The 20,012-nt window shown below is 38.5% G+C and overlaps 1 protein-coding gene across 6 annotated transcripts in view; it reads left to right on the forward strand.

Moving 5' to 3' along the window:
* Positions 1 to 19,660, forward strand: part of GCNT2 (glucosaminyl (N-acetyl) transferase 2 (I blood group)) — a 252,516-nt gene extending 232,856 nt beyond the window's left edge. For 5 of the 6 annotated variants that reach the window (XM_071210963.1, XM_071210965.1, XM_071210966.1 and 2 more), the window contains 2 exons: positions 14,846 to 14,938; positions 19,403 to 19,660. In XM_071210963.1, coding sequence (XP_071067064.1) covers positions 14,846 to 14,938; positions 19,403 to 19,614 — 305 coding nt within the window. In that variant the 3' untranslated portion in view covers positions 19,615 to 19,660. The remainder of the gene's footprint in view (positions 1 to 14,845; positions 14,939 to 19,402) is intronic. The other variant, XM_071210967.1, reaches the window with a different exon arrangement.
* Positions 19,661 to 20,012: the final 352 nt, after the last annotated feature.

Below are 20,012 nucleotides of genomic sequence, written 5' to 3' on the forward strand. Positions count from 1 at the left end.
GGCATCTCTGTTTTCCTGCAGTCCTCTCTCACACGGCCAGATCAAATATGGCAGAGCTCTCTTTTCTTTGTGCATCTCCATTTATATCAAACCCAGCAAGAGGGCAGAGACTCGACCTGTATCACACCAACATAGTCCAATTAAAAAAGTCTCACACCTACAGGAATAATTAGTTCACAAACATAATCTTTCTCTTTTGGGATGCATAGAATTTCAAACTGCCACACCCCTGCTCCCTGCTAGTTAACATAAATAGAGATGAAAGAGAGAATTTTGTCAGATTTCTCATAACTTAGTTTTCTAACCAATTTTTCTAACATTTGCCATAAGCACCCATCTTTCTCTTGAGCCTGATGTACTTCAAACTCCTCCTGCTCTAATCAAATACCTTCCTGACATAAGCTTTGAATTTTGATATATTCTTGGAATTCCTATTCCATTTGCTTTCCCTCTTCCAAGGACCTCCTGACATTTTCTTTATTGTTTTTTAGTGCTACTAACTTATTTCATTTAAAAATATACCTTTTTATAAAAGAGATAGAAAGATATTTATGTTATATGTAGAAATTACAGACAGAGGGGAAACACTAGGTGAGTATATGTTTACTTGCCTTCGCCAGCTTTGAAAGCCCTCCAATATCCTTGGCTTATGGCCCCTTCTTATATCTTCAAAGTTAGAATGTTTCATCTCTCTGACCCTTCTACTGTAGTTACATCTCCCTCCAACCACAGCAGGAGAAAGTTCTCTGCTTTTAAGGACCCATGTGGACCCACCTTCATTCCTCATTCCCATTTTCCTATATATAAAAAAAAAAAGATAACTCAAAAATAAGAACAGGAGAGGTTGATTCTGAAATTCCTACATGCTACCAATATCATGAGTTACTTATTATTTTCTTTTTAAGAGAGTATGAGCTTATAAAAAGGATTTCATAATAGACAACAGGATCAAGACTAGGGTGAGGCAAGTGAAGCACCTCAGGCAGAAAATTCAAGAAGGCATTGACTCTCAGGCTTAACAATTGTGTGACCCTGGTAGAAGAGCCTTGTTAAATTGTGCACCATAGTTTCTTCACTCACCTTACCCTAATACTGTCTCTGATACATAACAAAATTGAACATAACCCATTAATACAGCAATAACATATTCTTACTTTGAAAGCATAATGCAAGTTCTTTAAATAGATTCATGGAGAGTACACATTGCCATGAAGTGACATAGCACAATTAGGTTTCAGAGAAAATTTGAGTGTTACAGATCATGCATGTCTTATACTGAAACCATATTGATCCAAATACTGCTAAGGCAACATATATCTCTGCAGCTTATAGGGTTAATCAAGCACTCTATAACAAACTAAATTGCTAAACTAATAGTAACTAATAATTTAAAAGCAGTAAAAATAATTGACAACCTGCCTGAATCAAGATGGCAGAGTGAGATGTTCCAGAAGCTTTAAACAATAATCAAGAGCTGGCAGAAACATCTTTCATAAAGCTCTGAAAAACTGTTAAAGGGTTGCAATAATGGGTTAAGTGCTGAATCAAGAAAAAGACAACTGGGAAACGGACTTTGGCCCAGTGATTAGGGCGTCCGTCTACCATATGGGAGGTCCGCGGTTCAAACCCCGGGCCTCCTCGACCCGTGTGGAGCTGGCCATGCACAGTGCTGATGCGCGCAAGGAGTGCCGTGCCACACAAGGGTGTCCCCCGCGTGGGGGAGCCCCCACGCGCAAGGAGTGCGCCCGTGAGGAAAGCCGCCCAGCGTGAAAAGAAAGAGCAGCCTGCCCAGGAATGGCGCCGCCCACACTTCCTGTGCCGCTGACGACAACAGAAGCGGACAAAGAAACAAAAGCAAAGAAACAAGACGCAACAAATAGACACCAAGAACAGACAACCAGGGGAGGGGGGGAAATTAAATAAATAAATAAATCTTTAAAAAAAAAAAAAAAGAAAGAAAAAGACAACTTAAGAATGGTAGGATCTCATGGCACCTTTGCTGGCTCCACCCCTATCCCTTCACCAGCTTGGTAGAAAGCTGGTCCATGTTCGCAGTGTGGGTCCCTGGTCCCAGATCCAGAGGGAGCTGAGTAATCTTTGTCCACATACTAGGGACCATGAATTTTTTTTCAATCTGTCTGGTGGCAACCTGAAGGATTGAACCAGGATGTACATTGCAGGTTCAGCATTCCAGAACTTACCCTAAGCCTAAGGGTGGCTCAAAGAGCTCTCTTATAAATGCTATAGGAGACTTGTCACATTGCAGCTGCCTGGGAGAAAAGGAGTGCTGACTCCTTTAGAACGGAGTACCTGGGACTGTGAGGAAACAGTTTCTTAGGAGAAGGGTGTGGTGGTTTGGAGTGATATACCCCAGAAAAACATGTTCTTAAACTAAATCCATTCCTGTGGATTTGAATCCATTGTAAGTAGGACATTTCGCTAAGGTTGCTTCTGTTAAGGTATGGCCTAGCTCAATCAGGATGGGTCTTAATCCTATTATTGGAGTTCTTTATACACAGAATGAAATCCAGACAGAAAAATAGAAAACCACAGGAAGCAAGAAGCTGAAGTCAATGGAGCCCAGAAGACAAGGGAGAGACCAGAAGAGACTTCTTTGTGCATTGCCACATGACAGGGGAGCCCAGGACCAAGGACCACTACAGCCAGCTCCAGAATGTCAGTCTTTAGGAGGAAAGCATTGCCTTGATGATGCCTGGATTGGGACTTTTCCAACCTCAAAAGCATTATCTAATAAATTCTCATTCTTTAAGCTGGTGGAAGAAAGAATCCATGAACTTGAAGATAAGACAATTGAAATCATTCACTTTGAGGAGCAGAAAGAAAAAAGAATGAAAAATAGCAAGCAGAGCAGAGAGATGTGTGTGACACCAGCAAGCATGCAAAAAATATGCATTGTGGACTCCCAGAAGGAGGATAGAAAGAGAATGTTTGAAGATATAATGACTGAGAACTTCCCAATTTTAAAGATATGAATATAATACAAGAAGTTCAAATTCCAAACCATATAAACCCAATAGACCCACACCAAGATACATTATAATCAAGCTGTCAACTGTCAAAGATAAAGAAAGAATCCTGAAAGCTGCAATAGAGATACAAAATGTCAAAAGAGCCTCATTAATATTAAGTGTCAATTTCTCATTGGAAAACATGGAGGAGAGATGGCAGAAGGATGGCATATTTGAAGTACTGAAAGAAAATAATTGCCAACCAAGAATTCTATATCTGTCAAAACTGTCTTCCAAAAATGAAGAAGGGAAGCAGATGTGGCTCAAGCTATTGATTTCCCACCTACCACATGGGAGGTCCCAGGTTCAGTTCCTGGTGCCTCCTGAAGAAGATGAGCAAGACAGAGACCTGGTGTGACAGGCAGGTGTGGCAAGCTGATGCAATAAGATGACCCAACAAGGAGACACAAAGAGTAAAGACAATGACAGACACAACAAAGCAGGGAGTGGAGGTGGCTCAAGCAACTGAACACCTCTCTCCCACATGGGAGGTCCCAGGTTCAGTTCTTGGTGCCTCCTAAAGAGAAGATGAGCAGACACAGAGAGTGAATGGACACAGAAGCAGACAGTGAGTGCAAACAATGGGGGGAGGATAAATAAATAAAATAAATCTTTTCTAAAAAATGAGGGAGAGATTAAGACATTCCCAAATAAACAAGAGCTGAACCTAGAGGGATTCCATCTCTACTAGTCTAGCTCTAAAAGAATTCCTAAAGGGATTTCTTCTGGTTGAAATGAAAGGACACTAGACAACTGACCAAAGTCACATGAAGAAATGAAGATGTCTGATAATGATAATGAAATTGATAAATATAAATGCCAGTACTATCTAATTTTTAGTTTGTAACTATATTTTTACTTTCTACAGGATCTAAAATACAAACACATAAAAACTAACAAAAAAATCAATTGTTTTGGACTCATAATGAAAAACTATGTGATTTGTGACAAGAACTACATGAAAATTAGAAGACAGTAGTGTATAGAATATAGCTTATTTGTGCTATTGAAGCTAAGTTGCTATCAAACAAAATGAGATATTTTATGTTTAGGATTTTAGATATGCACTTTAAGGTAAAAGACCAAAACATATGGAGTAAGCATTAACATATTTAAAGAGAGAAATAAACAGTTGTACATTAATAGAAGGAAACTTAAATAAACCATTCAATGTCAAATAATGGACAGAACATTTGTCCAATTGTTCTCATCTTAAAACAGTGAGAAAAGAGAGAACTGAGCAATACTATTAATAAACCATACCTAGTAGACATATACTGAACATTTCATATAACTACAGCAGAGTGCACATTCTTCTCAAGTGCATGTGAATCATTCTCTAGGATACATCATGTATTAAGTAAAAAAACAAAGCTCAATGCATTTAAAAAGATTGAAATCATACGAAATATATTCTATGCCCACAATGGAATGAACCTAGAAATCAATGAGAGAGAGAGAATGGTAAAAATTCACAAATATGCAGACATAAAACAATGCATGCTTAAGCAAACAATGGGTCAAAGAAGAAATCACAAGGGAAGTTAGGAAATATCTTAAGGTGAATGAAAATGAAAATATAATGTATAAAAATTATGGGATGCAGCAAAGGCAGTACTGAGAGGGAAATGTATAACTCTAAATGCTTACACAAAAAAGAAGAAAGATGGGAACAGATGTGGTTCAAGCAGTTGAGTGCCTGCTTCCCACATGGGAGGTCCCAGGTTCAATCACCAGTGACTCTTAAAAAAAAAGAAAGAAAGAAACAAGCAAACAAACAAAAATACCAACACAGGGGAGCCAATGTGGCTCAGTGGTCACACACTGGTTCCCACATAAAAGGTCCCAGGCTCACTCCCCAGCTCTAGTACCTAAAAAAAAAAAAAAAAAACTCTCCAAACAGGGACTTAACCTCACACCTGGAAGATACAGAAAAAGAGCAAAGGAAGACCAAAATAAGGATTGACACACAAAAATCAGCATTTTTCCGTAGACCAGCATTTAACAATCTAAAAGGAAATCAAGAAAATAATTCATTTTGCAATAGCAACTTAAAGAAAAACTATGTATGAATAAATTTAACCAGAAATTAAAGGATTTATATGCAGAAAACTACAGGTCATTACAAAAAGAAATTTAAAAAGAGCTAAATTAATGGAAAGATATTCCATGCTCATGGATTCGAAGACTTAATGCCATTAAGATGACAATACTATTCAAAGTAATTTACAGATTTAACACAATTTAAATTGAAATTCCAATAGCTGGGGAAATGGATGTGACTCAAGGAATTGATCACCTGCCTCCCACATGGGAGGTACCAGGTTCAGTTTCCGGTGCCTCCTAAAGAAGACAAACAATGAGCAGACAACAAGCTCAAACAATAAGCACAAGCAACAAGCAAAAATAATGAGCAAACAGACAAGTGAGCCATCTGAGGGGGGATGGGAAAAATTCCAATAGCCTTCTTCACAGAAGTGGAAAAGTCAATCCTCAAATAGATATGGAAGGGCAAAGAAACCCTGAATAGCAAAAACTCTCCTGAAAAAGAAGAACAAGGTTGTAAGACTCACATTTCATCATTTCAAAACTTATTACAAGTTATCATAATCGAAACAGTGTAGTACTAGCTAAGGAAAGACACATAGACCAATGGAATACAACTGAGGGCATAGAAACAAACCTGTACATCTATGGCCAGTTGATTTTTGACAAGAGTGCCAAGTTCACTCTATGGGGAGAGAACAATGTGTTCAACAAATTGTGCTGGGCAAACTGGATATCCACAGGGAAAAGAATCCAAGGGACCCCTAACTCATGTAATACACAAAAATTAACTCAACATGGATCAATAACCTAAATATAAGAGTTAAAACTAAAAGTCTACAACTCTTAAAACATACAGAAATATTGTCAAGTCTTTGTTTTAGGCAATGGATTCTTAAACTTTACACCAAAAGCAGGAGAAACGGAAGATAAAAATAGATAATTGGGACATCATCAAAATTTAAAACTTTTGTACAAAGGACATTACCAAGAAAGTGAAAAGCAACTAACATAATGTGAAAAAAAATATTTGGAAACTATCTATCTGTTAAGGGCTTAATATACAGAATATATCAAGAACTCCTGCAACTCAACAATCCAAACACAAACAACCCAATTTAAAGATGGGCCAAGTACTTGAATAGACATTTCTCCAAAGGAGATACCCAATGGCAAAAAAAAAAACACATGAAAAGATGCCCAACATCATCAGCCATTAGGGAAATACAAATCAAAACCACAATATGAGGGGAGTGGATGTGGTTCAAGCAGTTGAGAGCCTGCTTCACACATGGGAGGTCCTGGGTTCAGTCCCTGGTTCCCCAAAAACAAACAAACAAACAAAAACCCCACAAGAAAATGAAAAAACTAACTCAGGGGAGCCAGTGTAGCTCAGTGGTTGAGCACTGGCTTCACATATACAATGTCCTGGGTTCAATTCCCAAAAAAACAAAAACAAAAAAGCCACAATGAGTTCCATTTCATACCCACTAGAATGGCTATTATTTAAAAATTTGGAAATAAAAATTGCAGGCAATGATGTAGAGAAATAAGTACTCTCATGCATTGTTGGTGCAAGTGTAAAATAGTGCAGTCACTTTGAAAAACAGTTTAGAGGGTCCTCAGAAATTTAAGTATAAAATTATCATGTGACCCAATGATCCCCACAAAAATTAATAGAGGGTCCGACAGTTATCTGTACACCAGGGTTCATAGTAGCATCATTCATAACAGCCAAAATGTAGAAACAATCCAGGTGTCCAATGAGCATTTTATTCTCCATTATTAGATCTAGCCCAGAATTATATATTGCATTTAACCACTATTATCTCTTTAGTTACTCCTTTAAAAAAAAAAACTATGGAAAATACATGTAACATAAACTTTCCTGTCTCAACCACTCCCACTCACCACCATTATCAGAAACTTCCTATCACCCCAAACTGAACCCTATACCAATTAAACAATAATTTCCCATTACCCTTCTCCCCCTGCTTGTACCTGATGACCTGTACTCTATTTTCTCTATATATAGATTTGCCTAATCTGGACAATTCATATAAATGGAATCATATAATACGTTGTCTTTTGTGATGGGCTTCTTTCACTCAGAATAATGTTTCTTGACTCATTCACTATGTAGCATGAATGAACTTCATACCTATTTTTAAAAAATATTTGCTGCTCTTTATTTTTTTTAAAGCAGATTTATTGAGATATATCCATGTACCATACGATTCGTCCAAAGTGTGCAATCAATGGCTCTCAGTATAATCAGTTATGCATTCATCACAATCAATTTTAGAACATTTTCATTACTCCAAAAAGAAAAACCCCATACCACGTAACAGTCACCTCTCAATCCCTCTATCATTCTCAGCCCTACATAACCACTAATCTAATTCTGTCTCTATAGATTTATTTATATTTACATTTCATACAAATGGAATCAAGCTATATGTAGCACTTTGTGTCTGTACTTACATGTTTTTTAGTTATTGTAATTAAATTTTTTACATTAGAGAAGCTGTATGTTTACAGAGAAGTCATGTAAAATACAACATTCCCATATGCCCCCCTACTGTTCACCCTTAGCATTGGTGTGGTCCTTTGTTACAATTGATGAAAGAATTTTTAAATATTACTGTTATCCGTAGTTTGCATTAGGTATATTTTTCCCATAGCCACCCTATCATTAACACCTTGTAATAGTGACATATATTTGTTCTAGTTGATGAAACACTGTTATTATATTTGTACCGTTAAGCACAGTCATCATCCAAAATAGGGTTCACTGTACTCTACAGTCCCATGTTTTATCCTCTAGCTTCCATTCCAGTAACATACATAACCCAAAGCTTCCCCCTTTCAATCACATTCACATTTATTTCAGCACTATTACACTCACAATAATGGGCTACCATCATCTCTATCCATTTCCAAACATTTAAAAGCAACCTAACTAGAAATTCTCCACATATTTCATCAGTTCATTTTCTACCTCCATTCTAGCAACAGATAACCTATATTCTAGATGCTAAATCAGAGTTTGCTTACATAATTAATTTATATTAGTGAAATCATACACTATTGTTATTTTGTCTGCCTTATTTCATTCAACAAACTGTCCTCAAGTTTTACCAATATTTTCACATGCATCAGGACTTCATTACTTCTTAGAGCTGCATAATATTCCATTGTATAAACATACCACATTTTGTTTATCCATTCACTGGTTGATGGAAACTTGGATTTCTTGCATCTTTTGACAATTGTGAATGATGCCACTGGGAAAAAATGCCTGTTTGTGCCCGTACTTTCAGTTCTTCTGGGTATAAACTTAGTTGCAGCATGGCAGGATCATATGGTCATTCTATACTTATCTTCCTGAAGGAACGGTCAAACTATCTTCCACAGTAACTGCCCCATTTTACATTCCCATCAGCAGTGAATGAGTGTTCTGGTTTCTCCACATCCTCTCCCACACTTGCAGTTTTCTGTTGTTTTCAATAGTGGCCTTTCTAGTAGGGTAAAATGATATCTTGTTGTGGTTTTGATTTGCATTTCCCTAATGCTTAATGATGTTGAGCCTCTTTTCATGTGCTTTCTGGTCATTTGTATATCTTCTTTTGAGAGAAGCCTATTCAAATCTTTTGCCCACATTTTAACTGCTTTTACCTTTCTTTTGTTAAATTCAAGGATTTCTTTATATATTCTGGATATTAAACCTTTATTGGGGGGAAGTGGATTTGGCTCAACAGATAGAGCATCCACCTACCACATGGGAAGTCCAGGGTTCAAACCCAGGGCCTCCTGACCCGTATGATGAGCTGGCCCATGCGCAGTGCTGATGCTCGCAAAGAGTGCCATGCCACGCAGGGATGTCCCCCATGTAGGGGAGCCCCACACACAAGGAGTGCACCCTGTAAGGAGAGCTGCCCAGCACAAAAAAAAGTGCAGTCTGCCCAGGAGTGGTGCTGCACGCACAGAGAGCTGACACAGCAAGATGACGTGATGAAAAGAGACACAGATTCCTGGTGCTGCTGGCAAGAATACAAGTGGACACAGAAGAACACACAGCGAATGGACAGAGAACAGACAATTGGGGTGGGGGAAGGGGCCAGGGTAGGGAAAGGGAGAGACATTTTTTATAAAACCTTTATTGGGTTTGTGGTTTCCAAATATTTTCTCCCATTGTATAAGTTGCTGTTCTGCTTTCATGATAAAGTCCTTTGAGTACCAATTTTATTTTTTATGAGGTTCCATTTCTCTATTTTTTGTTGTTGCTACTTGTGCTTTGGATATAAAGTCTAAGAAACCATTGCCTAACACAAGGTCCTGAAGATACTTCCCTACATTTTCTTCCAGGAGTTTGATAGTCTTGGCTCTTATATTTAGGTCTTTGATCCATTTTGCGTTGGTCTTTGATCTATCTTAAGTTGATTTTTGCATAAGGTGTGAGGCAGGTGTCCTTCCCCTCCCCTTTTTTTTTTTTTTTTGCAAATGGAGATCCAGTTTTCCTTGTACCATTTGTTTAAGATACTATTCTTTCCCAGTTCAATGATCTTTCCCTGCTTGTCAAAAATCAGTTGGCTATAAATCTGAGGGTTCATTTCTTTTTGTTGTTGTTGTTGTTGTTTTGTTTTTTATTTTTTGAATGTGAAGAAGTTTATTTATGGTAAAAGGTAATATGTAATTTCCAGTGATAGGAAAAAAAAAAGATACCTTTTAAAATGATTTACTTAAACACAAGGGGCTGGTTGGGGTTGCAGCTAGAATAGTTGGGCACAGACATTCATAAATGCAAAAAAGAAGGAAGAACTGGCATTCCAGATCACTTTTTTCTCTTTTAAAATATACTTATTCTTAAGGAAATTTTTTTTCACTTAACTGAGTTTTCAGAATGCAAGTATTACATGTACTTTCAAAATGCACTATGAATATTAATAAACTATTCTTATGGTATGAAATTGTTTTGATAACAGATTCACAATGCAGAAAGCATTTAGATAATTTTATCTGAATGCTTTCTCTGTTATGAACTTATCTTAAAACTTTCCAAGTTGTCATTAACCAAACCTCTTGCCAGAGTAATTTGCCTCACTCTACAGATCCTCATTTGGAAATATTTTGCTAATGTTACTCTATCATTTCCTGACCTAAAAAATATACAGTTTACTTTGGCAACCTTCTGAAAGACTATTTTGAGATCCTTGGCTTACTTTCATTTTGAGCTTTCTTACTGGACAAGGGTTCATTTCTGAGCTCTCAATTTGATTCCATTGCTCTCTGTCTCTCCTTGATAACATTTTTAACATTTATTTATCCATTCATCATTGGATGGGCATTTGTATTGTCCCTACTTTGGGATATTATGAATAATGCTGCCATGAACATGAACATACATTTTCATTTCCCTTGGGTACATAACTTGGAATGAAATGCTGGAACATGTAGTAACTCCAGGTTTAACTTTTTTCAGTACTGCAAAACTGGTTTCAAAAGTGACTTACTAAAGGAAAAAAGAAATGGCTGAACATTCAGCAGTGTGTAAGGGTTTCAGTTTCTCTACATCCTCACCAAGACTTACATCCTTTTGATTTTAGCCATCCTGGGGCATGTGATATGGAATCTCATTATGCTTTTGATTTGCATTTCCCTAATGTCTAATGATGTTGAACATCTTTTCATCTGTTAATAGCCCCTTGTATATCTTCTTTTGGAGAAACGTCTGTTTAAATCCCTTGCCTATTTTGTAATGGGTTTTCTTTCTATTGAGTTGTAAGAGTTCTTTATAGATAGTCTAGATACAAGTCCCTTTTCAGATATATGATTTGCAAACATTTTCTCCCATTCTGTGTGTTGCCTTTTCACTTTTGTGTTAAGTATCTGTCTTGGTTTGCTGAAGACTGCCAATGCAAAATACTAGAAATGGGTTGGTTTTTATAGTGGGAATTTATTAAGTTAAAAGCTTAGAGTTCTGAGGGTGTGTAAATGTCCAAATCAAGCCATCTTCAGAGATGCCGTCTCACCAAAGGTCGGCCCCTGGAGATCGTGGACTCCTACTACATAGCAAGGCACAATGGCAGCCTGTCTCTACAGAGGTCTCTGCCTTCTACTCCAGATTCACTTTCTCCCTGAGCTCAGCTGTAGGCAATCATATATGTGGCTCATCTCTCCCCTCTCCTCCTGGCCTCTATTGCCTCAGCTTCAGGCTGCTCCACTGATTCCAGCCTCTGGTCTCTCTCTCAACCCCTTGGGGTTTCTCTGTCTTCCTGCAGCTGCAGGTGATCCTGGAGTCCTCTCTTACACGGCAGGGTAAAACAGCAGCTATTCCTCTTCCCTCTCCTCCATTTACATGGTATTCAAGTAAAGGGTTAAGACACACCCTAGCCCCCCACAATCTAATCAAAGGACCTTAACTGAAGTGATCTAATCAAAAGGTCCCTTCACTGAATCTAATCAAAAGGCCCCAAACACAATAGACTTACTTGTATAGGGGCAGGTTTTCTGTAAAAACAGGATTTTCTGTGGTTCCCCAAAGACTGAAACCAGGACAGTATTCTTGAGTATACAAAGTTTTAAATGTTGGTGATGTTCAATTTATCTATTTTTCTTTTGTTATTTGTGCTTTTGGTGTCATATCTAAGAAGCCACTGTCAAACCAAAGGCCATGAAGATTTATTCCTATGTCTTCTTCTAGGAGTTTCATAGTCAACTCTAACATTTTGATCCCTGACCAGAGCTGACAATTTTTGTGTGAATTGTGTGAGGTAGGGGTCCACTTTCATTCTTTCACATGTGGATATCCAGTTATCCCAGCACCATTTGTTGAAAATTGTTTTGGCACCCCTATAAGAAATCAATTGACCATGGATGTGAGGATTTCTGGATTACCAATTCTATTCCATTGATCTGTATGTCTACTCTAATGCCAGTGCCACCTTGTCTTCATTATTACAGCTTTCTAATAGGTTTTAAATTCAGGAAGTGTGAGTATTCCAAATTTGCTCTTCTTTTTCAAGATTATTTTGTCTACTTCGTTATCATATGATTTTTTTAAGAGGTACCAGGGGTTGAACCCAGGACCTCGTACATGGGAAGCAGGCACTCAACCACTGATATAAATCTGCTCCCCAATAAGAGTTGTTTTTTTTTTGTTTTGAGGATTTTAAAAGATAATCTACTCCTTTCTTTCTCTCCTTGCCCATGCATAATTGAAGAAACTCGTTCTGGTTTTCCTTGTAATTTTCCTTCTTAATACTAATTTGGCTCCATGCAATTCATTTGTATTTATATATCTCTCTGCATCAATTGCTGTAAAACAGAGATCATCAAATATCCCCGGGGCATCACATAAGTTTCATAAAATACTTCTCACTTTTCAATACAATCACTTATGATTATGTTGTCTGACTCTTGTTTTTAGAGGCTCCCTTCCTTCTGGAGCCATATTTCCTTTGAAAGCTTCTGGTCATAAAATTAGATGTTTCTATTTTTTCCTGAACTTTCTGAAATTTTCTTTATTATTTCTATTCTTCATTATGAGGGGAAGTTGCTAAAGCATCCCTGATGCTTCCAGTGGGCAGAAAGTGAATAGGATCCCATGCATATAAGCTCCCCCCTCTTTTAACACATGGTCTAAATCAGAAACATTCTGGTCATCTCTGAAGCTCAATTTGTACAACTGAGGCCTTCAATCTGGTGAGATTGCCATAAACTGTAGTAGGAGCCTACAAAGGACAAACTATTTGCATTCTCTCCAAACCTGTGGGTTCTCTAGTCTAGATATCTTTCAGAAAGACCCATAATTCTTTTACAGATAGTGGTAACATTATGTGACTGAATATAGAAATGTTCTCTGAATTGCCTACATTCTAGTCTTTATGACTAATAAATTCTCAAATGACACCAGAATTTTATGGTACAAATTCCCTCTTCCTCAAGACATTTGGCTCTTTTGTACACATATCACTGAAAACTTCCTTTTTAGCAGAGGCAAAGGCTGACCAAATTATTGTCTTTGAGCTGGACAGAGGGCTGGGCAATCTCGGAATTACATGAAACCCCAATGTTCACTTATTTCTTCTCATTCTTATGTGACTTCCTAAAAAGATGGTTATTTAGAAATAACCAGAGAGCTTGTGAAGTTGGCTAAATATAGACTAAAATACAGTTTTAAAAATTCAGTAGTTTTCTTATAATAATCAAGAAATATAATGGGAAAGTACCCATTAACATAAATTAACATAGAAAAAAATGGAACAAGAAATGTTCAAGATAGAAGGCAAGGTGGGGTACACCAACGTTCACGGCAGCATTATTCACATAGCCAAATGGTGGAAGCAACCCAAGTGCCCATCAACATATGAATGAACAAAATGTGGTATAAGTTCACAAGGGAAAATTATTCAGTCCTAAAAAAGAAATGACACTGAGACATGCTACCTGAAGGCATCATGTTGAGTGAAATAAACCACACATAAAAGTGCAAGTGCTATATGACTCCCATTTACATGAAATAACAAGAACATGCAAATTCAGACAGAGAGTAGATCAGATGTTACCAGGCATGGGGTTGGCTGGAGGGGAGAGGGTTGGAGAACAGGGAGTTAATGCTTAATGGTTCCAGAGTTTCTGCTAGGGGTGATGGAAAATACTTGGTAATGGATGGTGGTTATAGTAGCACAACACTGTGAATGTAGTTAATACCACTGAATTGTATACTTCATAGCAGTTAAAATGGTAAATTGTATGGTGTATATATGTTACCACAGTATAACAAGAAAAGGCAAGAGGAGAAAATATATATTCAGCATATGTGCTGATAAAGATTTAATATTCCTTTTCAATGTAAGTAAGACAATTACAAATCAGTAAGAGAGGACCGCCTCCAGAGAAAATTGCATAAATGTCATAAGGAGGCCATTTATTAAAGAAAAGGAAGGGGAACGAAGGGAAAGCTGAATGTGAGGCCACATCATTTCACAGTTGCTACCACAGAGGAAATACCAGGAGAGGGGAAAGAGGTGCTGAGGTGGCAGATGTAGTATTTTTGTGTGAAACTCCATAGCTGAATGGAAACTCAACGGGACTAAATCTCCCCAACTCCTTCTGCGTCTTGGGAAGGTAGAGTGTTTCCAGTGGGGGGAGGCGATGGATGACCTCTCTCCCCCTAGAAGATGAATTGAATCGTGGAAACTTCCTGCAGTCGCTCACTGTCTACATCAATTACAAAGAGAGGACGAGGGACATGTTTCATAAGAACACTGTCAAGTCGTAAGAGTTTCCTATAGTCAGCAGTTCTCCAAGTAAGATCCCTGGGGCAGCACCAGCACCACCTTGAAACTTGCTGGGAATGCAGATCCCAGGTCCCACCCTAGACTTAGAGAATCAGAAACCCTTGGGGACCAGTGTAGGGGAGGACACCTGAAGATGGGAGCTACCCAGGTATACAGGAAGCCCTCCAAGGGATTGTGATGCATACTAACCTTTGAGAATCCCCGTCATTGGTAAGATTTTCCTGCATTGTTTTATGAAAAATTCAGATAGTTATGTTTTGAATCCTTATTATAGATATTAAACTTATTTATTAAAATGCTACTATACTTTAAAAATTAAATATCAAATCTCTAATGGATTAAATTTTAATACCTTATGAAGTAAAATATTACCGGTGGGGAACAAAGAGAGCACAGAGAGAGACAAACTGAGCAAAGGGGACCAACATGCACCCGTGACTTCTGCCTTTCTCCTCATTAACTCCACAGGTGTCCCTGGATCCATGGCCCAAGGAGTCTCAGATACGAGTCTTAGAGCTGTGAAGTGGATTTTCCAGGAACATATTCACAAAGGCTGCCATGGTAACACTTCCCATCGCATTGTTTTCCATTGAGAGCTACATTTTCTCCATTAGAGTACAGACAGCTTGTAGAATAACAGTGCCTGGCTCTAATGAGTGTGTAAAACAGTTGTGTCTGGGTCAAGAACTAGTAGCTCTGAATACACTCCAATGAATTTGTTACTGTTATTTCATCTTATAAATTTAGAATTTTTAAATTCTAAGAAGCCTCAGAAATTACCCTGTCCTCCTCATTTTATGGATAGGGAAATTGGGATCCTGAGAGATAGATGATTTACCAGCAAGAAGTAGAATCAAGAGTGGAATACAGCCGTTCAACTTTGAGACTAGGTGCGTCATATGACTGGTCTCCCCCTAAATCTGTTTTTTGTAATAATAAATAGATGGAACCTGGAAATCCCTTGAAGTCCTAGGAAAGCACTATAAAATGCCACAATTTGATGAGCCTTCCCTACTCACACGTTTGTTAGATGGGGACGATTTACAAAATTCTTTGGCATACATTATCTTCTTCTTAGCCCATGCGTCATCCTTAAATGTACATATAGATCCTAAAACAATTTTGTTTATGAACCACAGATGGGGATTTGCCCTGGTTTTCTCCTCAGTCACCTTAAGAGGAACAGTTTCCGGAAAGCCCCTCCTCTTTCCCCTTTCTCCCTGGACTTGTGCCAGAAGCCAATGACTCATTTTTCTGTCAGTGGTTTCCACAGTTCAGGAGACTACAGAGAATGCCACTGTGTGACAAAGTCTTTGGTCCGTGGCAAAGTGAGGAAAAAAAAGAACAATGTAGCAAGTTTTTTCTAAAGCTATATATCTTAAGTTTGAAGGCTCTTTATTTGAAATTAAGTCCTTCTTCCTTTGTTTGCATATTAAGATACCATATTAGAAAATGAAATGATGGGAACAGCTGATGGAAGTCATTTAATTAAACAGTAAAACAAAAAGTTGGCTGTGATATAGAGATGCCAATTTTTCAAAAAAAAATCCTAGTACATGAAATCCAAATGTCTGTAAGAACGCTTTCTCTAGGCTGATGCTCTTTTTCAAAGTGCTTCTTAAACTGATTGTGATGAAGAGCCAATTTTTTTATTTCCAATCACTCATTGTATCAGTCAGCATTCTCCAGAGAGACAGAAAACAATATGTGTGTGTGTGTGTGTGTGTGAAATGAAGAGATTTGTTCTGAAGAATTGGCTCATGAGATTGTGGGGGCTGTCAAACCCGAGATGCATAGGCGAAGTTGGCAAGCTGACTAAGGGGATAAAGTTTATACTGGAGTCCTGAGGCAGAATTTCTTTTTTCTGGAACCCTCTGTTTTTGCTCTTAAGGTCTTTAAATGATTGGATGAAACCCATCACATTATTTAGAGTAATCTCCTATATTTAGAGTCAGCTTAACTTAGCGCAAATCGCAGCTATAAAACACCTTCAACAGCAACAGCTAGGGCAGTATTTGACCAAACAACTGGATACCATAACCTAGCCAAGTCGACACCTAAAATTAACCATCGCAATCATGAACTGCTGTTTTTATAGGGCACACTACAAGTGAATTATTAGAAAAATAAACGGCTGTTTGGATGTTGTATAATAGCAATTGCAGATTGCCAAAAAGTTTCCAGACACTCGACTTCTGCCTTTGTCCTGCTGCTGACTGGACCAGCCCTTTCTGCAGGCTACAGTAGAACATCATGCTCTTTACAACACCAGTGTTAGCAGGTGTGATGCGCAGAGGGATTTCCTGGTCCAGTGCATTTGGGGAATGCTGAGAAATAATGTAGAAATTTTCAGAGGCTTTCATAGGATAATGTGGGTACTGATTACAGTATTTCTTGAAGTTATTAGACTGAAAATCACCACCTTCTTTTTTCTGTTGGTTGTTTTAGTTTCCTAGGCTGCTCAAGCAACTACCCTGAAAGGGGTGGGGTTAAATAATGGGGATTTATTCGCTCATGGTTTGAGGCTGAGAAGAAGTTCAAATCAGGGCATCCTCACAGCAATGCTTTCTCCCTGATAAATGGGGCGTTCTGGGGCTGCTGCTGGCAATTCTTGGTCTTTAGCTTGTCACATGGCAAGGCACATGGCAGTATCTCCTGGTCTCTGTCTTGTCTTCCAGGTTCAGCTTCTTGCTTCCTGTGGTTCTCTCTGTCTGAATTTCATTCTCTTATCACAGAACTCCAGTAAATAGGATTAAGACCCACCCTGATGAGGTGGCCACCCTTTAACTGAAGAAATCTCATCAAAGGGTCCTATTTTCAATGGGTTCACACCCCCAGGAATGGATTAGGGTTAAGAACACGTTTTTTGGGGGTACATACAACTTCAGACTATCACAGTGGTGCATCTTTTTCATGTCTTTCTCCTAACTCTAGGGTTCCAGAGAACACAGTCTGAGAAACAATGCTCTGGACTAGAGCACTGGATGTTTCCTAAGAGAGACAAGTGATGTCATCTCCCTCCATACCAAGTTGCCATTTGGATTGTGGAGATGGAATCCTGTCTTAGTTTCCAGGCAGTTATGACAAAAACCATGCAGTGGGTTGACTTAATAAGAACTTATTGGTTCACAGTTCTGAGGCCAAAGAAGTCCACAATCAAGAGATCGACGAGGCATCCTTTCTCCTGGAGTTTGCAGCATTCTGGTGCTGGTGGCCAGCAATCCTTGGGCTTCTTGTCACATGGCGATGTTTTCTCCATTTTCTATAATTCCAGCTTCTCTGAATTTCTAGCTTCTACTGTTCTCTTTCCAGATTGAGGCCCACTCTGGTTCAACTGGCCCCATCATAATGAAAAATTACATCTTCAAAATGTCCTATTTACAGTGGGTTCACACCCATAGGGATGCAGATAAAGATGAAGAATGTGTGCTTGTTGGGGTAAAAATCCAACCTGCCACAGCCACCCTGGTGTATATGGATATGTTGATGTGCTCAAACCTCTTTCTATGACTTACCTTCATCAAGAACCCAAATTAATCCCATGTCCTTCTCTTACTTGTGCCAGCTGATACACCATCTAGGACTTGAACATTTGTATTACTCAACTTTTGCTGTCTGCTGAAAATTCCTCTGCCTTACTACCTTTTCCCCTTTTCCCAATCTGGCTTAAGCATCCCCTTCCTAATGCCATTTCACTCATCTTTTTCTGTTATGCCTGGTGAATTCATTTAGATGACAGTAAAAACCATCTTTATCCTTTCACGCCTTCCTCTGCACTGTTGCCAAAATGCTCCTTTAAAACCATAAATCTAACCATACCATCTCACTGCTTACAACTCTTTCCTACTTTCTTTCTAGGTACAGGGTCCTTTCGAGGAAGAACATAAGTTGCCCTCTCCAGACCTATGCCAACCAATCCTGAGCCATGTCTTTCTGCCATCATGTGGTCATAGCCCATGAGCTCTTCAGGTCTCAGTTTTCCCAACAGGGAAGGTTAGCAACTAATGGAAGAAGAGACATCAATAAAAGGAGTACTGGAGGGCAGGCCATTCTGAGATCAGGCTGCCAGGGAACTGACAGTGTGGCAGCGTGGTTTCTTGGGTACCCTGAGTTTCTGTCAAAGTGAAGAGTTTTTAGGGTAGAAGTAAGAAGTTATGGCTTCGAGTTCTAGCTTGGATAGAGGAGATCCTTAGTGAGAAGGGGCTAGAAGAGGAGGAGCAGTTTCTTTGGAAAGGATGTTTTGGCTGTCATCAGGAGAAGGGAAGTAAATCACTTTGCTTCCTAAACTTTCATCTATACGTGAAGCACAACAATAGTGGTGTCTTCTGCATAAGATGATGACGTCATTGATGGCTTTAAGAAACACCCTCCCCAAAATACACTAAGTCATCCGCATCCTTGTCTGTTGGCTATATAAAGATGTTTAGGTGAAACTAAGGTACAATTTGAGACCATACACACATAAAGTAAAATTACTACCCCATACAGACATTTAGTTCCATACCTTGACCTCATTATAACTCCATGGTCCTCTTACATCTCCAGGGCACATATTATATTCTGGCTTTTAGTAGTTTGGGTATTTCACTCTCCATTAGTCTATGAGCCCCTCCAAGTCTGGTCAGATGCCTGATTGATCTTGTAAATCTGAAGTGTCTTGTAATAAGCAATATTTATTGAATGAGTTTCACTCATTAAGTGAATGAATGATGAATGAATTGAATGAATTGAATATTTTTTTAATTAGTGCTATAAATGTCTATAATTTCTCAACTTGAAATTTGAATTCTCCCATAAAATTCTATTTCACCTCCATCCCTGCTACTTTGGAAACAAATGCCATTAATAAATTCATTTGCAGTAATGACTTTTTCATTGTGAACTGAACCAAAAGCATACCTTATACAATTAGAACTCATTTTAGAGAGTTCAGATAATCCAAAGTGCCTTCATCCACAGGAATGTAAGATGTTTGGGTGTGTTAATGTTTTACTTTGTTTCCCTTGCTGTCTTGTTCGTTTGCAGGCTACTATTGGCGAAATGTGTGTGTCTATGGACCTGGTGACTTAAAGTGGCTCTACACATCTTCAAGTATGTTTGCTAACAAACTGGAGTTGGGAACATACCCACTTACTATAGAATGCCTCGAACTGAGGATTCGAGAGAGAGCCCTAAATCAGAGTGAAATCCCAGTGGAACCAAGCTGGTATTTACTACCAAATCACAACCTACAATAAGAAAATAGTACAAACAACAACAATAAAAACAACTCTCATTTTGGAAGATGTGCCTGTGTAGTTTTTGCAAAAACCTCTACTCACTTCCACAACAGCTTCTGATACCAACCACAAGTACTGTAGTAACTCAATCCAATTTAATTCCAACGCTACCCAGAGTTATTCCAGATCCCACAGGGTCAAGGTGATCCTCTACAAGATGGTCCTTCAGGCACCAATTATAAGTTTGGTGGCCCAGGCCTCTCATACTTGTGACCAACTGGCTACAGATTTGAGGGCTCCCTATCCTTGGGTTCCATAATTCACTAGAGCAAGTCACAGGACTCCTTGAAAGCACTATATTTATAACTTTATTATACTAAAAGGATACAAATAAGAAGCCCAAGGAAGAGATGCAT

The sequence above is a fragment of the Dasypus novemcinctus genome, chromosome 22 (genome assembly GCF_030445035.2).
Source record: "Dasypus novemcinctus isolate mDasNov1 chromosome 22, mDasNov1.1.hap2, whole genome shotgun sequence".
Lineage (NCBI taxonomy): Eukaryota > Metazoa > Chordata > Mammalia > Cingulata > Dasypodidae > Dasypus > Dasypus novemcinctus.